The sequence below is a fragment of the Bufo bufo genome, chromosome 6 (genome assembly GCF_905171765.1).
Source record: "Bufo bufo chromosome 6, aBufBuf1.1, whole genome shotgun sequence".
NCBI classification, from domain to species: Eukaryota; Metazoa; Chordata; class Amphibia; order Anura; family Bufonidae; genus Bufo; species Bufo bufo.
This window is the reverse complement of record NC_053394.1, coordinates 311,112,646-311,138,098: the sequence shown is the minus strand read 5'-3', so window position 1 is coordinate 311,138,098 and position 25,453 is coordinate 311,112,646. Positions and strand designations below refer to the sequence as shown.

Below are 25,453 nucleotides of genomic sequence, written 5' to 3'. Positions count from 1 at the left end.
GGAGGAAGAAAAGTAGCTAATACTTTTTAGGACGGCTCAGAGTATTTGGATGATATGCTTAGAGGACTATTCTGTGGAGGTGCTTATTCATGGAACCCTATTGGAGGGAAATGGTTTTAACCTTCTCAGGACCGCCGTACGCAGGATTGCGTCTTTGCGGCGGCCCTGCTCTTCTGGGTGGACGCGCCGGCGCGTCCTCTCGCGAGACGCGAGATTTCCTGTGAACGCGCGCACACAGGCGCGCGCGTTCACAGGAACGGAAGGTAAGAGAGTAGTTCTCCAGCATGCCAGCGGCGATCGTTCGCTGGCAGGCTGGAGATGTGATTTTTTTAACCCCTAACAGGTATATTAGACGCTGTTTTGATAACAGCGTCTAATATACCTGCTACCTGGTCCTCTGGTGGTCCCCTTTGTTTGGATCGACCACCAGAGGACACAGGTAGCTCAGTAATATGTTGCACCAAGCACCACTGCACTACACCCCCCCCCCTGTCACTTATTAACCCCTTGATCACCCTTGATCACCCTTGATCACCCCTGATCACCCCATATAGACTCCCTGATCACCCCCCTGTCATTGATTACCCCCCTGTCATTGATCACCCCCCTGTAAAGCTCCATTCAGATGTCCGCATGATTTTTACGGATCCACTGATAGTTGGATCGGATCTGCAAAACGCATACGGACGTCTGAATGGAGCCTTACAGGGGCGTGATCAATGACTGTGGTGATTACCCCATATAGACTCCCTCATCACCCCCCTGTCATTGATTACCCCCCTGTCATTGATCACACCCCTGTAAAGCTCCATTCAGACGTCCGCATGATTTTTACGGATCCACTGATAGATGGATCGGATCCGCAAAACGCATACTGACGTCTGAATGGAGCCTTACAGGGGCGTGATCAATGACTGTGGTGATCACCCCATATAGACTCCCTCATCACCCCCCTGTCATTGATTACCCCCCTGTCATTGATTACACCCCTGTAAAGCTCCATTCAGACGTCCGCATGATTTTTACGGATCCACTGATAGATGGATCGGATCCGCAAAACGCATACGGACGTCTGAATAGAGCCTTACAGGGGCGTGATCAATGACTGTGGTGATCACCCCATTTAGACTCCCTCATCACCCCCCTGTCATTGATTACCCCCCTGTCATTGATCACACCCCTGTAAAGCTCCATTCAGATGTCCGCATGATTTTTATGGATCCACTGATAGATGGATAGGATCCGCAAAACACATACAGGCGTCTCCCTGGAGCCTTCCAGGGGGGGTGATCACCCCATATAGACTCCCTGATCACCCCCCTGTCATTGATCACCCCCCCTGTCATTGATCACCCCCCTGTAAGGCTCCATTCAGACATTTTTTTGGCCCAAGTTAGCGGAAATTATTATTTTTTTTCTTACAAAGTCTCATATTCCACTAACTTGTGTCAAAAAATAAAATCTCACATGAACTCACCATACCCCTCACGGAATCCAAATGCGTAAATTTTTTTTGACATTTATATTCCAGACTTCTTCTCACGCTTTAGGGCCCCTAGAATGCCAGGGCAGTATAAATACCCCACATGTGACCCCATTTCGGAAAGAAGACACCCCAAGGTATTCCGTGAGGGGCATATTGAGTCCATGAAAGATTGAAATTTTTGTCCCAAGTTAGCGGAAAGGGAGACTTTGTGAGAAAAAAAAAATAATATCAATTTCTGCTAACTTGTGCCAAAAAAAAAAATTTCTATGAACTCGCCATGCCCCTCATTGAATACCTTGGGGTGTCTTCTTTCCAAAATGGGGTCACATGTGGGGTATTTATACTGCCCTGGCATTCTAGGGGTCCTAAAGCGTGAGAAGAAGTCTGGGATCCAAATGTCTAAAAATGCCCTCATAAAATGAATGTGGGCCCCTTTACGCATCTAGGCTGCAAAAAAGTGTCACACATGTGGTATCGCCGTATTCAGGAGAAGTTGGGCAATGTGTTTTGGGGTGTCATTTTACATATACCCATGCTGGGTGAGATAAATATCTTGGTCAAATGCCAACTTTGTATAAAAAAATGGGAAAAGTTGTCTTTTGCCGAGATATTTCTTTCACCCAGCATGGGTATATGTAAAAAGACACCCCAAAACACATTCCCCAACTTCTCCTGAATACGGAGATACCACATGTGTGACACTTTTTTGCAGCCTAGGTGGGCAAAGGGGCCCACATTCCAAAGAGCACCTTTAGGATTTCACAGGTCATTTACCTACTTACCACACATTAGGGCCCCTGGAAAATGCCAGGGCAGTATAACTACCCCACAAGTGACCCCATTTTGGAAAGAAGACACCCCAAGGTATTCCGTGAGGGGCATGGCGAGTTCCTAGAATTTTATATTTTTTGTCACAAGTTAGCGGAAAATGATGATTTTTTTATTTTTATTTTTTTCCCTTACAAAGTCTCATATTCCACTAACTTGTGACAAAAAATAAAAACTTCCATGAACTCACTATGCCCATCACGAAATACCTTGGGGTGTCTTCTTTCCAAAATGGGGTCACTTGTGGGGTAGTTATACTGCCCTGGCATTCTAGGGGCCCAAATGTGTGGTAAGAAGTTTGAAATCAAAATGTGTAAAAAATGACCAGAGAAATCCGAAAGGTGCTCTTTAGAATTTGGGCCCCTTTGCCCACCTAGGCTGCAAAAAAGTGTCACACATCTGGTATCTCCGTATTCAGGAGAAGTTGGGGAATATGTTTTGGGGTGTCATTTTACATATACCCATGCTGGGTGAGAGAAATATCTTGGCAAAAGACAACTTTTCCCATTTTTTTATACAAAGTTGGCATTTGACCAAGATATTTATCTCACCCAGCATGGGTATATGTAAAATGACACCCCAAAACACATTCCCCAACTTCTCCTGAATACGGAGATACCACATGTGTGACACTTTTTTGCAGCCTAGGTGGGCAAAGGGGCCCACATTCCAAAGAGCACCTTTCGGATTTCACTGGCCATTTTTTACAGAATTTGATTTCAAACTCCTTACCACACATTTGGGTCCCTAGAATGCCAGGGCAGTATAACTACCCCACAAGTGACCCCATTTTGGAAAGAAGACACCCCAAGGTATTCCGTGAGGGGCATGGCGAGTTCCTAGAATTTTTTATTTTTTGTCACAAGTTAGTGGAAAATGATGATTTTTTCATTTTATTTTTTTTCTTACAAAGTCTCATATTCCACTAACTTGTGACAAAAAATAAAAACTTCCATGAACTCACTATGCCCATCAGCGAATACCTTGGGGTGTCTTCTTTCCAAAATGGGGTCACTTGTGGGGTAGTTATACTGCCCTGGCATTCTAGGGGCCCAAATGTGTGGTAAGGAGTTTGAAATCAAATTCTGTAAAAAATGACCAGTGAAATCCGAAAGGTGCTCTTTGGAATGTGGGCCCCTTTGCCCACCTAGGCTGCAAAAAAGTGTCACACATCTGGTATCTCCGTATTCAGGAATTCAGGAGAAGTTGGGGAATGTGTTTTTGGGTGTCATTTTACATATACCCATGCTGGGTGAGAGAAATATCTTGGCAAAAGACAACTTTTCCCATTTTTTTATACAAAGTTGGCATTTGACCAAGATATTTCTCTCACCCAGCATGGGTATATGTAAAATGACACCCCAAAACACATTCCCCAACTTCTCCTGAATACGGAGATACCACATGTGTGACACTTTTTTGCAGCCTAGGTGGGCAAAGGGGCCTACATTCCAAAGAGCACCTTTCGGATTTCACCGGCCATTTATTACAGAATTTGATTTCAAACTCCTTACCACACATTTGGGCCCCTAGAATGCCAGGGCAGTATAACTACCCCACAAGTGACCCCATTTTGGAAAGAAGACACCCCAAGGTATTCGCTGATGGGCATAGTGAGTTCATGGAAGTTTTTATTTTTTGTCACAAGTTAGTGGAATATGAGACTTTGTAAGAAAAAAAAAAAAGAAATCATCATTTTCCGCTAACTTGTGACAAAAAATAAAAAGTTCTATGAACTCACTATGCCCATCAGCGAATACCTTAGGGTGTCTACTTTCCGAAATGGGGTCACTTGTGGGGTGTTTGTACTGTCTGGGCATTGTAGAACCTCAGGAAACATGACAGGTGCTCAGAATGTCAGAGCTGCTTCAAAAAGCGGAAATTCACATTTTTGTACCATAGTTTGTAAACGCTATAACTTTTACCCAAACCATTTTTTTTTTATCAAAGACATGTAGAACAATAAATTTAGAGCAAAATTTATATATGGATCTCGTTTTTTTTGCAAAATTTTACAACTGAAAGTGAAAAATGTCATTTTCTTGCAAAAAAATCGTTAAATTTCGATTAATAACAAAAAAAGTAAAAATGTCAGCAGCAATGAAATACCACCAAATGAAAGCTCTATTAGTGACAAGAAAAGGAGGTAAAATTCATTTGGGTGGTAAGTTGCATGACCGAGCAATAAACGGTGAAAGTAGTGTAGGTCAGAAGTGTAAAAAGTGGCCTGGTCTTTCAGGGTGTTTAAGCCATGGGGGCTGAGGTGGTTAAAGGGGTTATGACATGATTGATGTAAAAAAAAATAATAATCAGACATCATATCGTTCATGGAAATCTATTTCTAACAAAGCTAGAACCAGCCCTGTGCATCGCATGGTTCCAGATATCTCCCCATTCATTGCTCCAATTGTTCTACTTGATTTATTTCACGTTGGCAGCTCTTGAGTATAAAAATGTAGTTTTTCGGAGCTCATTTATTGAATAGCTCAGTGGCTATACTACATTTTTAACTACATGCAAAAGAATTCAGATCCAGATGCTGGTTTGAAAAATGCAGAATGGGTCTCCATGGCACAACCCCTTTAAGTAACATGATGTGCACACACCAGAAAAAACAATTGTACATAAAATAAAGAGCAACTGTTCCAGTGGAAAATATGTCCAGTTTGGTCAGATTTATGCTACATACAGGCAGCTACAATTCTTCACAGTGTATAGAGAAGACTCGGATGACTTTTACTTACCATACGTGTAGCTGCGTCACAAGGAACCAGGAATTTAATGTATCAGGCAGATTGCATTCTGCAATTAAGAAGACAAAACTGTATAAGACTTGCCCCAATATAGCATATCAGCAGTTAAAGGGGTTGTCCAGTTTCAAGAGGGAACTGCCAACTCAGGGAATCGACCTGTAGTAAAGAATAGAGGGTTACTTACCTGACCGATCCTGCACTGCTACTCAAAGGTCTTCTGGTTGTGCTCGGTTTTCCCGGCTGCCTCATTGATATCATGTTGTCAACTCCTGACAGCTGCAGCCAATCACTGGCCTCTTCAGTGCACCGCTGAGGTCAGTGATTGGCTGCAGCAGTCACGTTTTGTTACTGTTATACCACCACTGCAGGCAGGAGAACTGGAGCGGCAGAGTTGGATCTGTCAGGTCATTAGTCATCTATTCTTTATCACAGGTCGATTTCCTGAGTTGTCCGGTTTCCCCTTGAAACCAGACAACCGCTTTAAAATCACAAAAATATACATTTATGAGTTCAGATTTTGCATGCAACTATATTTTATTACACAGTCAAATCTTTTTGTCATCACGACTTTAAAAATGACTAACTATTCGGGTCGAGGCAATAGCCAATGTATCAAGTAGTAGCCTTTATTCGCTTCACGGCAGGTTGAGCCTACAGCCATTTTGCGTGCACTGACGATACAACAGGCCCTGTTGAGGTGTCAGCGCACGTGACTCGGCTGTAGGCTCATCCATGTGTGTGCATTCCCCCCCCCCCCTCCCCGTGTACATACCTGCTGAGAAGCGAATAAGGACCACTACTTGATACATTGGTCAGTGCCATGACTACTTCTTCTCTTTTTGGATGAAACACGGCTTTAGGGCTTATTCAAACTTGAATCACGGACGTGTGCCATTCGTTTTTCAGTGATCCAGTGTATAGAAAAACAATAATAATAAAAAAAAAAAGGTATACTTACTTTCAAAAAACTCATCATAATCTATTCGTTCCACACAACAGGTATACATGCGCAAAGCAGCTATTTTAATTTTCTGTAACAGAAGTAAAAGAGACAACTGGTGTCAATTTCAACATACATACCGTACTAAAGATTTCTCATAGTTCACAAGCCAAATACCCCCCCGCTCAAATAAATGATCTCAAAGTGCCCCCAAGGGTATTACCATACAATGTGCTGCACCTATTAAGAGCACAGCATGAGGGTAGTGTGAGAACCACCTACTGACATGACGTGTACCCCCCCCCGGGGGCTACATGTGCCACCGGCCCCGAAATACAATATAGAGTCATAACTGATAACTGCGCAATTTCTCACAGTTGTTACTACTGGCAACTACGTCTAAAATCTCTTAATATGAATACAGAAAAGTTGGGAGACATTTAATACACTAGAAAATCTACTTTTTACTAAAGAGGTTTTCAGTTAAAACTCAAAGGAGTTTTCTGGGATTTTGATACTGATGGCCTATCTTCAGGACAGGTCATGGATATCTGATTGGCAGGGGTGCCAGGAATCGGACCCCACCAATCAGTTGTTTGAAGAGGCTGCAGCGCTCCAGTGAGCACCTCACAGCTTACCAATCACAGCGCCTTCCATTGTATAGTGGACATGCTTGGTATTGCAGCCCAGACCTTGCCACTTGAATGAAAATGATATCATTGACCTGAGAAGAGGCCGCAGCACTCACAGGAGCATCACAACCGCTTCAAACAGCTGAAAGCCGGGGGCGGTGGAAGTCAGACCGTCACCAAATGGGACTGAGCTGTGCCTAGGCCATGTGACCGATGAACGTGACATCACTGGCCCAGGAAGAGGCCGCAGCGCTGACCGGAGCACCATGGCTTCTTCAAATAGCTGATTAGCAGGGGTGCCGGGAGTGAGACCTCCACTGATCAGGTACTGATGAACTATCCTGAGGATAGCTCATCAATAAACTATTGGAAAACCGCAGGATGATTGATAGAGGTGGCACTACTCAAGCGAGCTGTCACTGGCAGCAGACCCCCTATTTAAAGAGAACCTGTCATTATGACAGAGCTATTCAAATAAGGACATCAGCCCGACACTATAAGGGGATGTTCTGATATGGGCAGAATATTTCAGCTGCACTTCTTGCCAAAAATCAGTGTCGAATACACGTCTTACATGTACTGCGGATTCACAGGGAATTTGACCCGTAATACAGAAAATGGTGCAATCTACAGGGAAGATCCACAACAGGATGTACATGCTGTGGTTTGAAAATGTCCACAAGATGTAGATATTTCCTCCACTTGCCTTGTACAATCATCGGTTGCAGATTTTACCAATCTGCCCTACAAAAGAGAAATGCTAGTGGCCACAACTACACCTTCTAACAGCTTCCATAGACACAATCAGGGGGGCTGAAAAGGAAGCACTCCAGCGGCTGTCAGGAGGACTTTACAGGAATTTTTTGCAGCCCCCTGTTGGGCACTTTGGCAACTGTTTACTGGATACAATTAAACCCCCTAGTATAGCTTTATCAGGGCATCAGGTCAACGCTCTAATTTGAAGAGGGTTATAATAGTGACAGCTTCTCTTCAAGTGGATGCCATGCAATAGGCTGTGGCAGGAAAATGAAGACCTGCATGACACACATTGACCCTAATGGGCATTCATTGTTTTCAATGGATGCCAACTATCCTTCGAATGACCTGAGAAGCATGGTGGATTGAGAAAGAAAGTGGGTCCAATCTGGAAACCCATGTCTAAGACCTCAGCTTTACCTAAATATTTACAGGGGTTATCCCATGACTAATGTAAAAAAATGAAAATCAGACATCATATATTACATGACAGTCTCTTTCTAACAAAGCTAGAACCAGCCCTGTACCTCACATGGATCCAGAGATCTCCCCCTTCATTGTTCTGCTAGAATTATATCAAGCTTACAGCTCAAGGGGAGTGTCTGTTCTGCTGCAGCTCAGGGGGCGTGTCCATGTTCTCCCTATCACAGCTCAGGAGGCGTGTCCATGCTCTCCCTATCACAGCTCAGGAGGCAGTTAAAGGATGAAACTGAGCATGTGCGGCCATCTCAGTGAGCAGGTCAAAGTAATAAGAAAGAAATCAAACAGCAGGTGGCGCTATACAGATACATTTTATTGAATAACTCAGTGGCTATGCAAATTTTTTTAATAAATGCAGTTACAAAAGTATTCAGATCCAGGTGCTGTTTTGAAAAGTATAGAATATTTTTTGTGGGACAACCCCTCTATCATGGGGTTTGCTTATAGTTAATTATTCAAAATAAACCCACCACATTTAGATACACGGCAATAACATGTCGTACCACTACTTAGAAACGAGTGAGGTCACCCTCCGAGATCCTAATACGCCACCGCACACCTTACCTTTGGTCTTCAGGATTTCGACTCCATATGTAAATTTGAAGGAAAGTTCCTCTGAATAGTTTAAAGGGAGTTAAAATCCACAAAGTCTGATTCAATGCACCCAACGTGGCAAAATCTTGACCCAAAGTTTTTATTAAATCGCTTAACCTTTATTTAAAAGGAGTTAAAATGTCAGCATTTAGAGGATGCCAGATGCCACAAAACCACAAAGAACAGATGTCCTACACAGCTTACACACTGCATACTTCATTAAGCAGCACTTTAAAAAAAATAAAAAATCCAAAAACTGACATTTGCTTTATTTTCGTATAAACGTTTGTGCAGACTTCCATTAAAATATGTGCGTCGAGTTGTCTCATTTTATTTTCCTTTACAGAAATAAAGGTTGTCGAGCGTACAATGATCATTTGAAGGAGAAACTGCATTGACTTTGAGGTAGAAAATATCCACACCGCGAGGCACAATTAGCTCTAGCTATGTCTAGGCTTCTGCGTACGCTCCCTTTCTGTATACCGTTTCTCATTTTGAATAACTGAATGACATGACGACGCGAGGAAGGATGAAATAGATGCAGTAGAATATACAGTGGCCAAGGGCTTTGTAACGCCTTTACAATACACTAACGGCCAACTAAAACTCCCATACTGAAACAATCTATAAAAATCCTTAGGAAGAGTCGCACTACACTTGACAGTTCTTTTCAAATATGCCGAGAAAAAGTTGTCCGCACCCCCTGGTCAGGGTACTCATCTCTTGGCAGAGTGGAGGGCGATTACAAGGAGCAACTCTAGCTCTGGATGACATCTCCATCTTGCATAGGATTGTGTTAAAATAACAAGTTAAAAAACTCGTTACTTTGTAGTTTACAAAAATGCTCCAGATGTGAGATTTATTAAAATGGAGCCCCTTGTTGATTAATCTGTATAGTAACGTGCACGTCCGCAGACTGAGCTGGATGAGCATGATCGCACATCCTCCGTTCCATGCTTCCAGGTGTATATACAGTCGTGGCCAAAAGTTTTGAGAATGACACAAATATTAGTTTTCACAAAGTTTGCTGCTAAACTGCTTTTAGATCTTTCTTTCAGTTGTTTCTGTGATGTAGTGAAATATAATTACACGCACTTCATACGTTTCAAAGGCTTTTATCGACAATTACATGACATTTATGCAAAGAGTCAGTATTTGCAGTGTTGGCCCTTCTTTTTCAGGACATCTGCAATTCGATTGGGCATGCTCTCAATCAACTTCTGGGCCAATTCCTGACTGATAGCAACCTATTCTTTCATAATCACTTCTTGGAGTTTGTCAGAATTAGTGGGTTTTTGTTTGTCCACCCGCCTCTTGAGGATTGACCACAAGTTCTCAATGGGATTAATATCTAGGGAGTTTCCAGGCCATGGACCCAAAAATGTCAACGTTTTGGTCCCCGAGCCACTTAGTTATCACTTTTGCTCTTTGGCACGGTGCTCCATCGTGCTGGAAAATGCATTGTTCTTCAACAAACTGCTGTTGGATTATTGGAAGAAGTTTATTCTTTATTCATGGCTGTGTTTTTGGGCAAAATTGTGAGTGAGCCGACTCCCTTGGATGAGAAGCATCTTCACACATGAATGGTCTCAGAATGCTTTACTGTTGGCATGACACAGGACTGATGGTAGCGCTCACCTTTTCTTCTCCGGACAAGCCTTTTTGCAGATGCCCCAAACAATCGGAAAGAGGCTTCATCGGAGAATATGACTTTGCCCCAGTCCTCAGCAGTCCATTCACCAAACTTTCTGCAGAAGATCAATCTGTCCCTGATGTTTTTTTTGGAGAGAAGTGGCTTCTTTGCTGCCCATCTTGACACCACGCTCACTGTGCGTGCAGATGCGCTCACACCTGCCTGCTGCCATTCCTGAGCAAGCTCTGCACTGGTCGCACTCCGATCTCGCAGCTGAATCCGCCTTATGAGACGATCCTGGCGCTTGCTGGACTTTCTTGGATGCCCTGAAGCCTTCTTAACAAGAATTGAACCTCTTTCCTTGAAGTTCTTGATGATCCTATAAATTGTTGATTGAGGTGCAATCTTAGTAGCCACAATATCCTTGCCTGTGAAGTCATTTTTATGCAACGCAATGATGGCTGCACGCGTTTCTTTGCAGGTCACCATGGTTAACAATGGAAGAACAATGATTTCAAGCATCACCCTCCTTTTAACATGTCAAGTCTGCCATTTTAACCCAATCAGCCTGACATAATGATCTCCAGCCTTGTGCTCGTCAACATTCTCACCTGAGTTAACAAGACGATTACTGAAATGATCTCAGCAGGTCCTTTAATGACAGCAATGAAATGCAGTGGAAAGTTTTTTTTGGGATTAAGTAAATTTTCATGGCAAAGAAGGACTATGCAATTCATCTGATCACTCTTCATAACATTCTGGAGTATATGCAAATTGCTATTATAAAAACTTAAGCAGCAACTTTTCCAATTTCCAATGATTGTCTAATTCTCAAAACTTTTGGCCACGACTGTACTGTATGCTACCTGGTTAGAGGCCGTGACAGTTACAGGGAGAAAACTGCGGTACCCATTGAGAAAGGGCACACCTCCTGAGCTGTAACAAGGAGTGAGTTGCAGCGAAAGGGACATGCCCCTTAAGCTGTGACAGTATTACATTCATGTAATATTGGATTTACAACTAATTGTTGGGGCTTCTCAACGGAACAGTTATTGTCACCGGACCAAATAGTAATTGTTCAAAGCAGAGAACCCTAGAGCAGTGTACATGGACATAGTAGGGCAGTGTAATAACGCGTCGATCCGTGATTGCTTCACACTCACCATAGGTACTTGACTTGATCACAGTTTTTTGGCTGTCACTAACAATTGATATTACTTTGTTCTGATCAAAATATTAACATTGTTTAACCGCTTTCACACTTGCGTTTTTCTTTTCCGGCACTGAGTTCCGTCACAGGGGCTCTATACCGGAGAAGAACTGATAAGGCATATCCCCATGCATTCTGAATGGAGAGTAATCCGTTCAGGATGCATCAGGATGTCTTCAGTTCAGTCGTTTTGACTGATCAGGCAAAAGAGAAAACCGCAGCATGCTACGGTTTTATCTCCGGCGAAAAATAAACTGAAGACTTGCCTGAATGCCGGATCCGGAATTTTTTCCCATAGGAATGTATTAGTGCCGGATCCGGCATTCAGAATACCGGGATGCCGGATCCGTCCTTCCGGTCTGCGCATGCGCAGACTGAAAAAAAGGTGAAAAAAATTAATGCCGGATCCGTTTTGCCCGATGACACCGGAAAGACGGATCTGGCATTTCAATGCATTTTTTCGACTGATCAGGCATTTTTAAGACTGATCAGGATCCTGATCAGTCTTACAAATGCCATCAGTTGGCATACGTTTTGCCTGATCCGGCAGGCAGTTCCGGCGACGGAACTGCTTGCCGGATCTCTCTGCCGCAAGTGTGAAAGTAGCCTAAAAGCCCACCACAGCAATTGCACTGTTGAGCAGTCACTTCTATGGGACGGCTCTGTCTGTTCAAGGGAATACTACAGAGTTGCCCCATAGAAGTGAGTGGGGACGCCATACTTGTAATCACACCTCATCACCACTGCATATGCTGTGGCGAGCAGATAGAGCAGAGAAGGAAGCGCTGGTATGAGTGCTGCAATCTCTTCAACCAGCTAATCGGCGGGGGTGCCGGGAGTTAGACCCCTGGCAATCTGATATTGATGACCTATCCTGAGGATAGATCATCAATAGTAAAAACTGGACAACCCCTTTAAAAGGGAGTTTGTCATCAGTTCTGATCGTGTAAAAAACATCTGCTTTCATCAGGTAAGAGCAGGACAAACATACCTTTTGTGGAGCTTTTATTATCAGTGTGAATATGACCCTTTATTCTGAGGCATACTGGTATCCTGGTTGGATGCTTCAGCTGTCAATCAGAGCAGAGGGGAGGGCTGTGAAGCAGGTGAATGCAGAGCGTCTGCTGGACAGAACCTGGCAGAATAAAACCTTATATTCACACTACTGCTGATGAGAAATGCTCCACAAGACGTAGAATTGCCCTGCTGTCCCCAGCCTCTACACCTTGCGCTGTCAAACTACTGACAGCCTCCCTTTAAGAACTGTTCACGAGCCATCAATCTAATAAACTGTATCCCTACAATGAGTCAGAACCAAAACTAAAGGCTAGGATCACACTTTGGGTCCCAGCCCAAGGACTGTACATTACAATGCAGACCAAAATGTAAAATCAGCCCTTTTACGTGAGATCAATTTTCCCTCACCCATTTGTTATATTTCAGTGGTCCAGTGAAGCCCATTGCTTCGATTATCTTGGTAAACGTTCCAACCTCTTCTTCTGAGGGTCGAAGTTCATCCTTTGTGGAAGTGTTCTAGAACAGGAAAAATAAAGTAACACTGAATCCATCCAAATACATATATGGTAGGAAGAAATAAGATGAAACTAATGAAATAAATAGTAATTCACAAGCTGCAAAGAGCCATTGCACGAGCACAGACTGGCACATTGGGGCAGATATATTCAGTTTTTTTCCTGTTTTCTGTTCTCATTTTTCATACCGGTTTGTCTGACATCAATTGTTTGCACAAAAAATATATATATATATGTTGCACCCAAAACTTTGGTGTGTAGACAAAAATGTATTGCAAAACAGATAAACACTGGTCTAAACGGAGACCAATCATCGTGTCCCGTTCTGGTGCAGAGTGACGCATGTTCCAATTGGGCCAAATGTATTTGATGCCATGAAATCAGCGTGGCAAAAGTCAAGCAAATAAGTTCTATGTTCAAGCAAAGGATGACCGCATATTCTTAGGGCACCATCGATGGGTCAAGTTAAAAAGAATTAAAGGGGCTCTGCAGTTTTTTTAAACTGATGATCTATCCTCGTGGGGGTCCGACAACCGGGACCCCTGCCGATCAGCTGTTTGAGAAGGCAGCAGCGCTGGCAGTAGTGCCGCGGCCTTCTCGCTGTTTACCGCAGGCCCAGTGACGTCATGACTAGTATCAATGGCCTGGGCGGGGCTAAGCTCCATTCAAGTGAACAGAGCTTAGCCCCGCCCAGGCCATTGATACTAGTCGTGATGTCGCTGGGCCTGCGGTAAACAGCGAGAAGGCCGTAGCGCTACTGCCAACCCCGCTGCCTTCTCAAACAGCTGATCAGCAGGGGTCCTGGGTGTCGGACCCCCGCAGATCAGATGCTGATGATCTATCCAGAGGATAGGTCATCAGTTTAAAAAAACTGCAGAACCCCTTTAAGCTCAGAAATATGTCCATAAGGGCAGGTTCACCTCAGCGTTCAGCCTTTCCATTCTTCTGCTCCGTTATGGAACAGATTCTGCACATAACTGAGCCGAGTGGAGCCTACGGACCTCATAGATTATAAAGGGGTCCGTTAGATTTCTGCTCAGAGAAAGATTTTTGAAGAGGAGACAATAGTTGTGCATGACGGAGCAGAAGAACGGAAAGGCTGAACGCTAATGTGAACTCAGCCTAAGTACGCACCCTAAAAGTGCACCGCGAGACAGGGCCTGCTCAACCACACACCAGCCTTTCGGTTGTGATCTCCTAAGAGTCTCTCCCTACAAAGGAAAAGTGGAAGGTAAAAAAAAAACCTGCATGATCCAGCCTGACTATCGTGTCCCATCATTCTCCTTGACTAATCTACACAATAAGTCAGATACATAGATTTAACTTAAAATTTAACCAATAGAAAGGTGAACCCCAACGGGGCAAGCGGAAATAATTAAAGCGGATCTGTCCCCTATGTTCACACAAGGTGGATACACTCTGGATTTCATGTTGCGGAATTGAAGGTAGAAAATCTGCAGCAAATGACAGCATCGGCAAAGTGAGTGAGACTTTACAAGACCTCCTCCACCGAAAGTGGAAAAAATCCACAGCAGAAAATGACCCCCTCAACCTTTGCAATGCAAAAGTAGGTGACAGATCCTTTAAAGGTGCTCTCTCACGACCACAACGCCGTTCCATATGCCCTACTGGAGAACATTTAGAGAATACAAGTAATGTCAGGAGAGAATGCTACTGCATCCTACTTCTACAGTCCGTATATCTTTGCTTTCCGATGACTATGAAGATAAATAGCTGGGAGAGAGCTTGGTGAAGGCATCTGCTCTAGCATCACTTAGCGCTAACCTCTCTATACAATTTACCCAATGTAAAACAAACTCTAAAACCTTCAGGCGTTTCGTTATCTTTATTCAATCCCCTATTTTTTTATTTATTTTTTTAATAATGTTTTTCACGTCACGTAAACTGACAAAACACTTCAGCCTGGCATAAATATGACCACAGCTACACCGCAGCGTGTTTATCTTACAGTCTTGGGGTTTGGAGGTTGCAAGCTCTTTACAGAAGTAGCTATAAAGACCAGGGGTGAAGCAGATGGGTCAACAAACGTCTTTATATATAGTTACAGAAGAAGATCAGAAAATAAACAGCCAACATTGGCACGTGCCCTGACAAAATATTCTAATATCAGAGGTAAGCCACAGTGTTTTATTACATGGATCCAAGGGCCGGGTGAAATATAAAGATGTATACACTGACAACAAGGGTTCTTTCTAGGCAACGTGTATATAATCACTGGGGGCCATCTGTACATGTGAACCTGTTCCTCCGACGAGGAATATTCTGAAGAAATGATCTTGTGGTCATCAGAAGAGTCTATGTGTTTGACTAAAACGTCAGCATTATTTTCTGTCATTCTTCCATAGATAGGCATTATATCAGAAGTGTCTTCTTTTACCAAAAAAGTACAAGACAGCTATATTGTTGTTTCAGTTTTCCAAATGGGCCATGCATTTTAGAGAACGGTCGGCCAAACACTCCTTTAGCCTACAGTTCTGTCTCCAGACCATCACCCCCATACACACACGTGTTCTGACCGACGATGGCTCATCTCACCGAGAACAAAAGGATTGGGTATGCTGAACTCCAACTGCCGATCCTTCAACCAGTTCTGCTGAAATTGGCAGGCTCAGCCAACATTAATCGGAAAGGGAACCAGTCACCTGGTTTGGAGCCACTAAACCACCAGAATAGCATTTATCAGTTGGGGTCTAGGGTGCCAAACCTGTCCAGAGCAAACCCCTGCAAAACAAAGCACTCTTCCTCAGCGACAATGGGCACATGTATACCTTGCTTCACTGCACTTGGAGTACACGTGCAGTTAAAGAAAGGTGTACCATGTTCAGCTTCATTGGCTTAGCGAGCATGCACTCAGCGGTGCAGGGGAAGAGTCCAGGACTCTTATCCCAAAAAGACTGAATTTCATTCACTTTGGCAGGGAGGGATGGGTCTACTACTCAAGGTTTGAGACCCTAAACCCCAGCTGCAAAACAGCATTCTGGTGGTTTAGTGGCCCCAAACCAGGCGACAGGTCACCAGTTTTATGCTGCTAGGTTCCAACAGCTCCGAGCGTAAGCAGAGTCCATATTCATGAGCTTCTGGCTTTCTCCACCCCCTGACACAGACTGACAGTTTTTCCAACTGAATTACCAGCAGGATTTGGAGAAAATCAGGAGCTCATGAATATTCAGGACTCTGGAGCGGTTCAAGATTTTAGCAAAATGGTCAATTAAAGAAAGTGACCCAGCATTTTGCCAAGGGGGATCTGTCACTAATTTATGTTGTAATTAGTTAGGACACCATAAAACGGGTGAAGATTCCCTTTAAGTGATTGCATATTGCTAGGGCATGCCCTCATTTACTTATTAGAGTGATTTCAGCACAGATACGCCGGTCTTAATAAAGGCCCATAGCGGGCGGTGGATCTGTCAAAGTTATGAAGAGGTGCCGGCCTCTTCATAACTTCGCGCCAGTCTAAATGTAAGTCAGCTTCCTAGCTGTCTTACATTTAGACCATTTTCTACGTCTAAACCAGGTGTAGAAAATGATTAGTGAGACGGGCCTGCCGGGCCCATCCCCGCCACGCCCACAATTTTATACCTGCCGTGAAGTCGCAGATTTCAGAATAGTAAATGACCCCCCTAATGTCTATCTAGGATGGCAGTAGTAATAGGGGGAATTGAAAATAATGGTTAACAAGGAATCTCATGTGGGCCACTTGCACTCACAATAAAGCTATAGTGCTTGTAGATAAAATAAGGCTCAGTTCTCATTAGTTTGAACATTTGGACACTGAAAAGTCCTGTCTTATAATGGGGTGCATCAAGTTTCCGTTGCGGTTTCAGGATTTTCAATAGCATGAATACATTTTCTCTCTGTAGACTTCACTATTCTTGGTAAGAATCAGACACTGCACTAGGAATCATGCTGGAGGGCATCAGGAATAAGCTGTGTAACGTGACACTACTATACATGATAACTATACATTAAAATATCATAAATGTTCTTATCATATCGATGGGCACAATGACAATACCAACTTGGGTCTTACTCTTTGTGTGGTGTGCATGGTCTTCCACATTGGTTTCCCAGCAGCTATGTATAGTAGTCCTTTGTGTTCATCTGTCAGCCGTGTATTAAATGTACAAAGATTCTAAAAGGAAAAAAAAAAGAATCATTAAAAACTTTCTCCATGTATGTTCTGAAGTTGACTGGTCATGATTCAGGTTGTATCAGGGATGGAATGTGGACACTAAAGTGGACCGGTCACCTACAATAGAAATACTGCAAAGTATAAGCGACCTCTAGACCAGGCAGTGAGAATACAGCACCCCCCAGTTTTGATGAGAAGCAGATCAGGGGGCAAATTTGACAGGAGAAATCATATACTGATTACTCCTCAATAAGCTCTGCTGGAGATCCCTAAAGCAGCAGCATGTAACAACACATACCCATACCATAAGGGCTCATGCACACGAGCACGTGTCCCATGCTGCGGACCGCAAATAGCGGTCTACAATACACGGGCACCGTCCGTGTGCACGCTGTTTGCTGACCTATTGACTTGAATGAGTCCGCGATCCGCAAGAGACATGTTCTAATTTTCTGCAGTGCGTTGGCATGGACCGAAATCCCACTGAAGCGCTTCTTAGTGCTTCGGATCTGTGCCTCCACTCCGCACGGCTCCATATCTTGAGGATTGCCAACTCATTCAAGTCAATGGGTCTGCATCCATGATACGGAGTGCACATGGCAGGTGTCCACATATTGCGGACCCGCTGTTAGGGTCATGGGGCACACACGATCATATGCATGAGCCCTAAGTGTGACAGTTCAGGGCTCTCACCAGTGAAATATGTTAGAAATACTACTGGCACACTACACAAGTCACAAGACATTTGTGCGCTGTGTCATACGTATATTCTTATCCAGATGTATACATTGCACAGCTGTCCTTTTGGAATATACTAGGCAGGTTCCCCTTGTATACAGGATACAGACACATTAGCTCATCTCCGCTTTAGGGTGCATTCACACGTCAGTATTTTTACCTTTCCAGATCAACGTTCCTGTTTTTTGCGGATCCGAAAATCTGGATGACATGAGGATGCTTTTAGCATGTCATCCGCATTTTTGACGGATCCATTGACTAGAATGGGATGACGGAACGCAAAATCGGACAAATAGTAGGACAGGGTATATTTTTTTTTCCAGGATCCGAATAACGGAACCCACGGAACGGAATCGGAGAGCACCATGAGTGCTGTCCGATTATTTGCGGATTCCATTGAAAATGAATGGATCCGCATAACGTTCCGTTTTTAATCGGAACGGATGCGGAACACCAAACGGACGTGTGAATGGACCCTTACTGTATGTACATAATAGGACACAGATGCGTCAGTTCATCCCCGCCTTATAGTATAAAGGACATATATAAGCGTCAGCTCATATACACTACTCACAAAAAGTTAGGGATATTTGGCTTTCAGGTGAAATTCATGGAAAATGTAAAAAGTTCATGCTATAGTGATATTATATAAAATCCAACAACAGTGGTGGGTATACCCCCATAACAAATGTTGATGTCTTAAAAACTTGTCATGTGGCCTTGAGCATCAATTACAGCTTGACGACGACATCTCATGCTGTTCACAAGTCCACTTATTGTCTACTGAGGTATGGCCTCCCACTGTTCTTAAAGGGCGGCCTTCAGGTCATTGAGGTTCTGGGGTACAGAGTTACGAGCCTCTACACGGCAACTCAGCTGATCCCATAGGTTTTCAATGGGATCCAGGTCTGGAGAAAGTGCAGCCCACTCCATTTGAGGAACCCCAGTCTCCAGCAGCCATTCCCTAATAATGCGACGTAAATGAGCTGGCGCATTGTCGTCCATGAAGATGAAATTAGGCCTGTGCTGTTCATGCAGAGGCACAATGACTGGATTAATTATGTTATTCAAGTAGTATGGGCTTGTCACTGTACCATTCACAAAGTGTAGGGCAGTTCTGCATTGAGTAGACACACCTGCCCACACTGTAACTCCACTACCAAAAGGTTCATCTGGTGACAACAGTGGCTGATGCATAGCGCTCTCCTTCACGTGTCCAACATCGTTGGCGGCCATCATTTCTAAATCTACTTTCATCGGTGAACAGCACTGAGGCACACTGGTCCCTCGTCCGGCGTAGATGCTCCCTGGCCCATGTAAGACAATGATGCCTGTGGTCAGGTACCCTTGCAGGTTATCTAGCACACAGACCACGCAGATGTAAATGGTTCGAATGGCCTGACGTGACACTTGGGTGCCTCTCACCTCCCTTAAATGTGCCTGGAGTTGTGGCATTCATCATACTGTTCCGCAGGGCATTGTTCACAATGAAGCGGTCATCAGTGTGGGATGGGGGGGCGGAGCTTGCCGCGCTGCATGATGGCCGCATAACTGCAGCGCTCCAGACTACCTCGCTTCCACCATAGCCTTTCTGAGACCCCAGCACGCTAGATATGGTCAAGATTGGAAGAGACAAGCAGGGGAACACTCTCCCTACCTCCAAAGTGGAGAAGCAGCAATCCGAAATGGATAGATTCCTGCAAAAGAAGCAGGACACCATGGGAGGGAAACCCAAGATGGCGCCAAAGAATGCACCGCCACAGATCATGAAGGATGACTCAGACGGAGAAAGCTCAGGGGCAATATCCGACATGACGGGGGAGTCAGTATCCACTCACATCTCTAAGTCCTTTCTAACTAAAGCCCTTAAAAAAGCAATCCCCCAGTAATTTGGGATTTAGCGGACTTTAAGGCCGATAGAAAGAGTTTGGGCCACAGGGTGTTGACGCTTGAAGACTCACAGATAGAGGTCTCACAACAATGTACAGCTTTGAGGTCTCTTACCTCCTCCTACCGAGACCATATTAATCTAGCCCTCCTGCAGATCGAAGATCAGGAGAATCGAAGCAGGAGGAAAAATGTGAGGCTACAAGGCCTACCGGAGACTGTGGAAGTGGAAGCTGTTTTGCAAGCAGTCAGCTCTATTTTCACCCAGATCCTGGGGAAGGATAGAGCCCAAAAAGTGGTAATAGAGTGAGCTCTTAGGCCCAAACTGCCACCAAATGGTCCTCCCAGAGACATTATATGTGGGCTACTCAGTTATTTAGACACAGTGGCGATTTTGAGAGCGGCCCAAGATATCAAAGAAATCTTGTATGAAGGGGCACACATACTTATATTCCAGGACTTAGCTGCCAGCACTCTGGCAAAAAGACAGGTTCTGAATCCCCTAAGACGGGTTCTGAATCCCCTTACTGAGGCGCTGAGAGCACAACGCATCCCCATACGCTGGCTTTACCCGTTTGGACTAGTCATAAAGAAGGGAGGACGCCAACTCACCATACGCTCACCAGAAAACCTAAAGAAGGCTTGGGAAAAGCTGGAGATCCCTCGTATGGACATACTATCTTGGCTTCCTTTACCCCATCCAGCTGACCTTCTGAACTTACCTCAGCCCCAGAACTGGTCAGTAGTAAGGAGGACCAAGAAACAAAGAAGACAACTAGCGGCTGTCGCGACTATACCAGCTTGAGGAACAGATAATTACCTATCTCTCTTATCACTCTTGTCTGTCTTCTTTCTCCTCCACATGCTTTATTCTGTGGCAGATATGCCGGAGTTTCAAGATAACTGTAGATGTCGTTGTTTTACCGCGTCTCATCTCCGTATCTGGAAGCTGCCAATCTGCATAAATGAAAAGCTTGTCTTGTGGACTCTTCCTGATAAGTACTGTTAATTTTTCATATATAGGTGGAGGTGCAGGGAAGTTGCCTTATGTGGCACCCACCTCCCGGACCATCAGAGGCATCCTGTGGGCCACATGGGGACGCCCTTGGTGCCCCAGGCGGCCTTTTGGCGACCCTATTACTCACACTATCACACTTACACGTGTTCTTGCACGTATCATTTATAATTGGCTTCTGCCTGTTGAAATGTTTTATCTTTTGGTATACTATTGTTAAATGCTTCGGATGCCCAGTAAGAAAACTACAATGCTGGCATCCCCCTTTTCCATTGATATGGCTACCCAAAATATTGTGTATTTTAACATCAATGGTTTAAATACACCACAGAAGAGGCACCGAATGTTCAGACTTCTCCGCGGTGAACACGCAGATATTCTGCTGCTCCAGGAGACACACTTCCAACCAAATATTACTCCCAATGGTTCCAAAGTATGCATTCCTCAGCTTCAAGAGGTGTTTCTATTGCATTCCACTGTTCTATAACCTTCCAAATGTCATCTCTTTATGCAGACCCGGAGGGTCGATACCTAATATTAGTAGGTACTCTCGGAGGCCAAGCTATAACAATAACTAATATCTACACTCCTAACACCCGTCAGGTATCGTGGTTACTCAAAACACAGAATTTTATTAGATCTCATACAGTAGGCACACTGTTCCTGGGTGGAGACCTCAACTTGGTTCTAGACCCATATTTGGACTCGACCTCCAGTTCTCAATCCACATCTCGGTCACCCTTGACTAAATTAAAAATACTACTCTCTGACATGGCTTTAATAGATGCTTGGCGTACAGTTCATATAGATGATAGGGACTACACTTTTTATTCCAACATGCATGGCACTTATCATCGCCTTGACTATATATTTGTTCCAGCTCGCTCTCTTCCTAACATTGTCTCGGCCGACATAGCTCAGATATCGATTTCTGAACATGCTCATATTTCGCTGAAACTCTGGCTTTAGGGACTACCCCCTAAAGAATGGACATGGAAACTCAACACTACAATTTTGAACACCCCCTCTCGCACGCAATCGTTTGATTTTCAAACGAATGCTGTCCCCAATGTCTCCCAACCAATTCAGTGGGAGACTCATAAGGCATATATTAGGGGTGAATTGGTTGCGCTAGGGAGTTGTCTCGAGAAACAGAGGGAGAAAGACCTGCAATCATTGCTAAGTCAAATCACTCAATTAGAAACTACCCATAAAGTATCTGACTCATCCCTCCATCTTAAAAATGTCGTATCCCTCAGGTGTCAGGTGAAAGATTTACTGAATATTAAGTCTGCAAAGACGTTACAATACCTCCGTTATAAATACTACGCACATGGGGATAAGGGTAACAAAGTGATGTACCTTTCAATAAAAACTGATTTTAAACATCAGTGTGGGATGTGGCCAAAGGAAGTCCACTTTTATACCTTTCCATGACTCTTCCAGTCTCTCTGTTGCAACCTACTGATGACACTCTAAGCTCAATGGCCACTTCTGTCTGAGAACATCCTGCTTGAAGCCTCAAAATGGCGAGGTACTGCTGATCAATTGTTAGGTATCGTCTTGGTATCATGATGTCAAAATGTGAACAGCATGACGAGGAGGATTGTTTAAATACCAATTCTAATTGAACCAGGAAATTTATTGGGCGATTCATGGATCAAACACCTGTTGTGAATTTTGCCGTTAAGCTCCTTGTTAGAGAACAGCAAGTTGTGCAAAAAGTACTGAAACATTGAACAGTTGGACATGTGCATTCAAAAGTTTAGAGAAGGTCACATTAAGTTCACCCGTTAAGGTTAGAGTGCTTTTTAGGTTCATCCTGAAATGTCACCCACAAGCCAAATATCCCTAAGTTTTTGCGAGTAGTGTATTCCTTAGTGCATGTGCATAGTATACAGGTCACAGAAGCGTCAGCTCATATATTCCTTACTGCATGAAGATAAAATATAGGACACAGACACATCAGGACACAGACATGTCAGCACATTTATTACTTTAATTATCGAATGTGGTATACAGGACACATATACATTAGCTTGGCTGTATTAGCAGAAGAAACCGGGAATGCAGAAAATAAATCATTGATCTCAGGTTTGGTTTCCACTGAATTGTCAGAAACAGGCAAACCAAGTCACATACAAGACACAATATAAAGTATAAATAATAAACCCTGTTTTATATTCTGAGCTATTTTAAAGGGAACCTGTCACCGGGATTTTGTGTATGGAGCTGAGGACATGGGTTGCTAGATGGCCGCTAGCACATCCGCAATACCCAGTCCCTATAGCTCTGTGTGCTTTTATTGTGTAAAAAAAAACGATTTGATACATCAGGGACTGGGTATCAGGGACAAGACTCATCTCAGGTTAATTTGCATATGTATCAAATCGGGTTTTTTTACACAATAAAAGCACACAGAGCTATGGGAACTGGATAATGCGGATGTGCTAGTGGCCATCTAGCAATCCATGTCTTCAGCTCTATACCCAAAATCCAGGTGACAGGTTCCCTTTAAGTTTTCTTACCTAAACCCTCTCTGAGGTCATGGGATGGTCAAGGAAACCCCACATATGTACCTAAATTTGCTAATAGAGCTCTGGTCTTACCACTTGCAAATCATAGTCATATTCTATTGCAGGGTTGTACAGCCTTTTTTGGTCTAGGGGCCACACTGTCACATCCCTATATTTCAAGGGGCCAAAAAAAAAAAAAAAAAAAAGAAGATGATTGCTCATTTGCATTAGCCTATTACACAGGCTGATGCAAAGTGAATGGGGAGGAATGATCGCTGCCGCAGTCGTTTCTCCCTCATTCAGTTCTATTGATTATTAGCAGCATATTACACAGAGAGATGTGCTGATGATAATTAGTGTTGAGCGAATCAAAGTCATCTGAATTTGATCTGAATTTCAGGAAAATTAGATTTACCATTTTTATTTTATTTATATTTTATTATATTTTTTATTCTGTTAGTTTTTAAAAAAAATTCAAATTTTTTTTAAATATATTTTTGCCACATAATATGTCCCCCAGGAAGTCATAGAAAGACCTCTGGGGGACACTGACACTTTTTTAGTATTTTGCACTATTTCCACTGTAACTGGGGCACCCAAAAGGGCCCAGGTTACAGGTGAAAACAGTCCTCTGTGGGTACTTTGCACAAGACAGAGCTGATCTGTGTCTGCTAAGACCCTGCAGCTCTGCTCTGCCCCGAGACACCTGGCGATCACGTGATCATTGGATCCAATAGAGGAAGCAGCATAGCGCCATGCATCGCCTCTGAGAAGGCAGAAGCGGTTATAAGCTGTCAACCCAGGTGTCAATGACTGGGAGGGAACCTACCTGCTCCTGCTAGTGCGGGAGCGGGACCTTTAATCCAGCACTTTGCGGCACTCTGATCAGAATGTGTTTTTGTCCAGCAGGATGGGGGATGCAAACCATGGCTCCCTGTTATCGTACCAACTGAATTAATTCTCTTCTATATTCTTTTACCCTGAACTTCACAGTTCACGAATGGATATAATGGGCGAGCAACTGTGGCACCACGGCAAAACCGCAGTAGAAAGGGAAGTGGGAGTGTAATACTAGTGCCAATATCTCTGCCACGTGGGCTCTATAGACAGCTTGGTGACAAAGGGCAATGCAAAAATAAAATAACTATTAAAAGACATAATACAAGTAGATGAGTCGGAGACATTACTTGGTATTGGGAAGGGTGTACGGTGTATGGCTTTTTTTTAATGTTTATTTGCTATGTGCCCGGCAGGAAGCAAGAGAATAAGGAATATTCTAACAGAAGCAGATTATGTTAGTGCTACAGGCAGCTGGTCGAATATCAAGTCAGAGGTGTTTATTGACTCAGTGATACAGGATAAATCAATTTCTGCATTTCTGTTTATCGTTTCACTTCCTTTACCCAAAAGACAGTTGCCAAGTCTTACTTGGCACAGGCTCTTTAGCATAATTTACTTTCTTAAAGCTTTGCCTTTTATTTGACATGCATACAGTCTAGCAGGATTCATTTTTGTCTACTAAAGGCGAGCCATTGAATTCCATTTTACTGAGCTTAAAAAAAAAACAACCATTTTTTAAGTCGTATGTTTTTGCAAAACTTCCATCAGCCAAGGACACAAGGTGTAAATATGAAATTTCCAGTAGCAATGCGGGCTCTCTTCTATCATTTATAACCGTTATCAGGATATGGTCTTGGCAAAGGGAACAACTCCTACATATGCAATGCCCCCTCACTACCAAAATCAATGCAAATCACTAAGAGCTGCAAGTGCTCCCACTGAAGTAAATCCTATGAATTCACTCAATAAAATATCAGGGTCCGAGTACTCAAAGGAAATGTGCCAACTTTGATATTTTCTGCCACTTAAAGCCAGATAGTGAAACACAACCTTTTTTTCTAATCTGTTTTTATTTTCTGATTACAGATTTTTTTTTATTGTAGTTCCTAAATATGATTAAGGGGGTGGCCATCTTGGCTGAGCTGTAGTTTACAGCATTTAAAAAAAATGCTTTACAGCAGCCACCATGGGATATAGATATAACAGACTGGAGGGGACTCATTGACTTCTGTAGGAGAGTTTTCTAGGCATGCTCCGTGACCTTTTCAGAGGTCACCGTGCAGCGAGGGAGGGGGGAGTATATAAGCTGTTAGATCACCTACTGTGAATGGTGGATCCTGTGTTATCTATTAGTCATGAAAGAAGGGAGCTTCGGATCCTAGATCTGAAGTCGCTTTGCTCAAAACTTCGGTTTAATGCTGTACGGAGATCAGTCTCCGTACAGCAGTAAAATGTAGGGC

At 43.6% G+C, this 25,453-nt stretch overlaps 1 protein-coding gene across 2 annotated transcripts in view; it reads right to left on the bottom strand.

Annotated features, from left to right (window-relative positions):
- LOC121003290 (ubiquinol-cytochrome-c reductase complex assembly factor 1) overlaps positions 1-25,453 on the bottom strand; it is a 122,491-nt gene that overhangs the window by 63,224 nt on the left and 33,814 nt on the right. Inside the window, exons 3-6 of one of the 2 annotated variants that reach the window (XM_040435014.1) lie at positions 16,896-16,997; positions 12,738-12,845; positions 6,026-6,098; positions 5,059-5,116 (exon numbers count right to left, since the gene is read on the bottom strand). In XM_040435014.1, the coding sequence (XP_040290948.1) occupies positions 5,059-5,116; positions 6,026-6,098; positions 12,738-12,845; positions 16,896-16,997 (341 nt within the window). Of the gene's footprint in view, positions 1-5,058; positions 5,117-6,025; positions 6,099-12,737; positions 12,846-16,895; positions 17,000-25,453 lie in introns of both variants that reach the window. The other variant, XM_040435015.1, reaches the window with a different exon arrangement.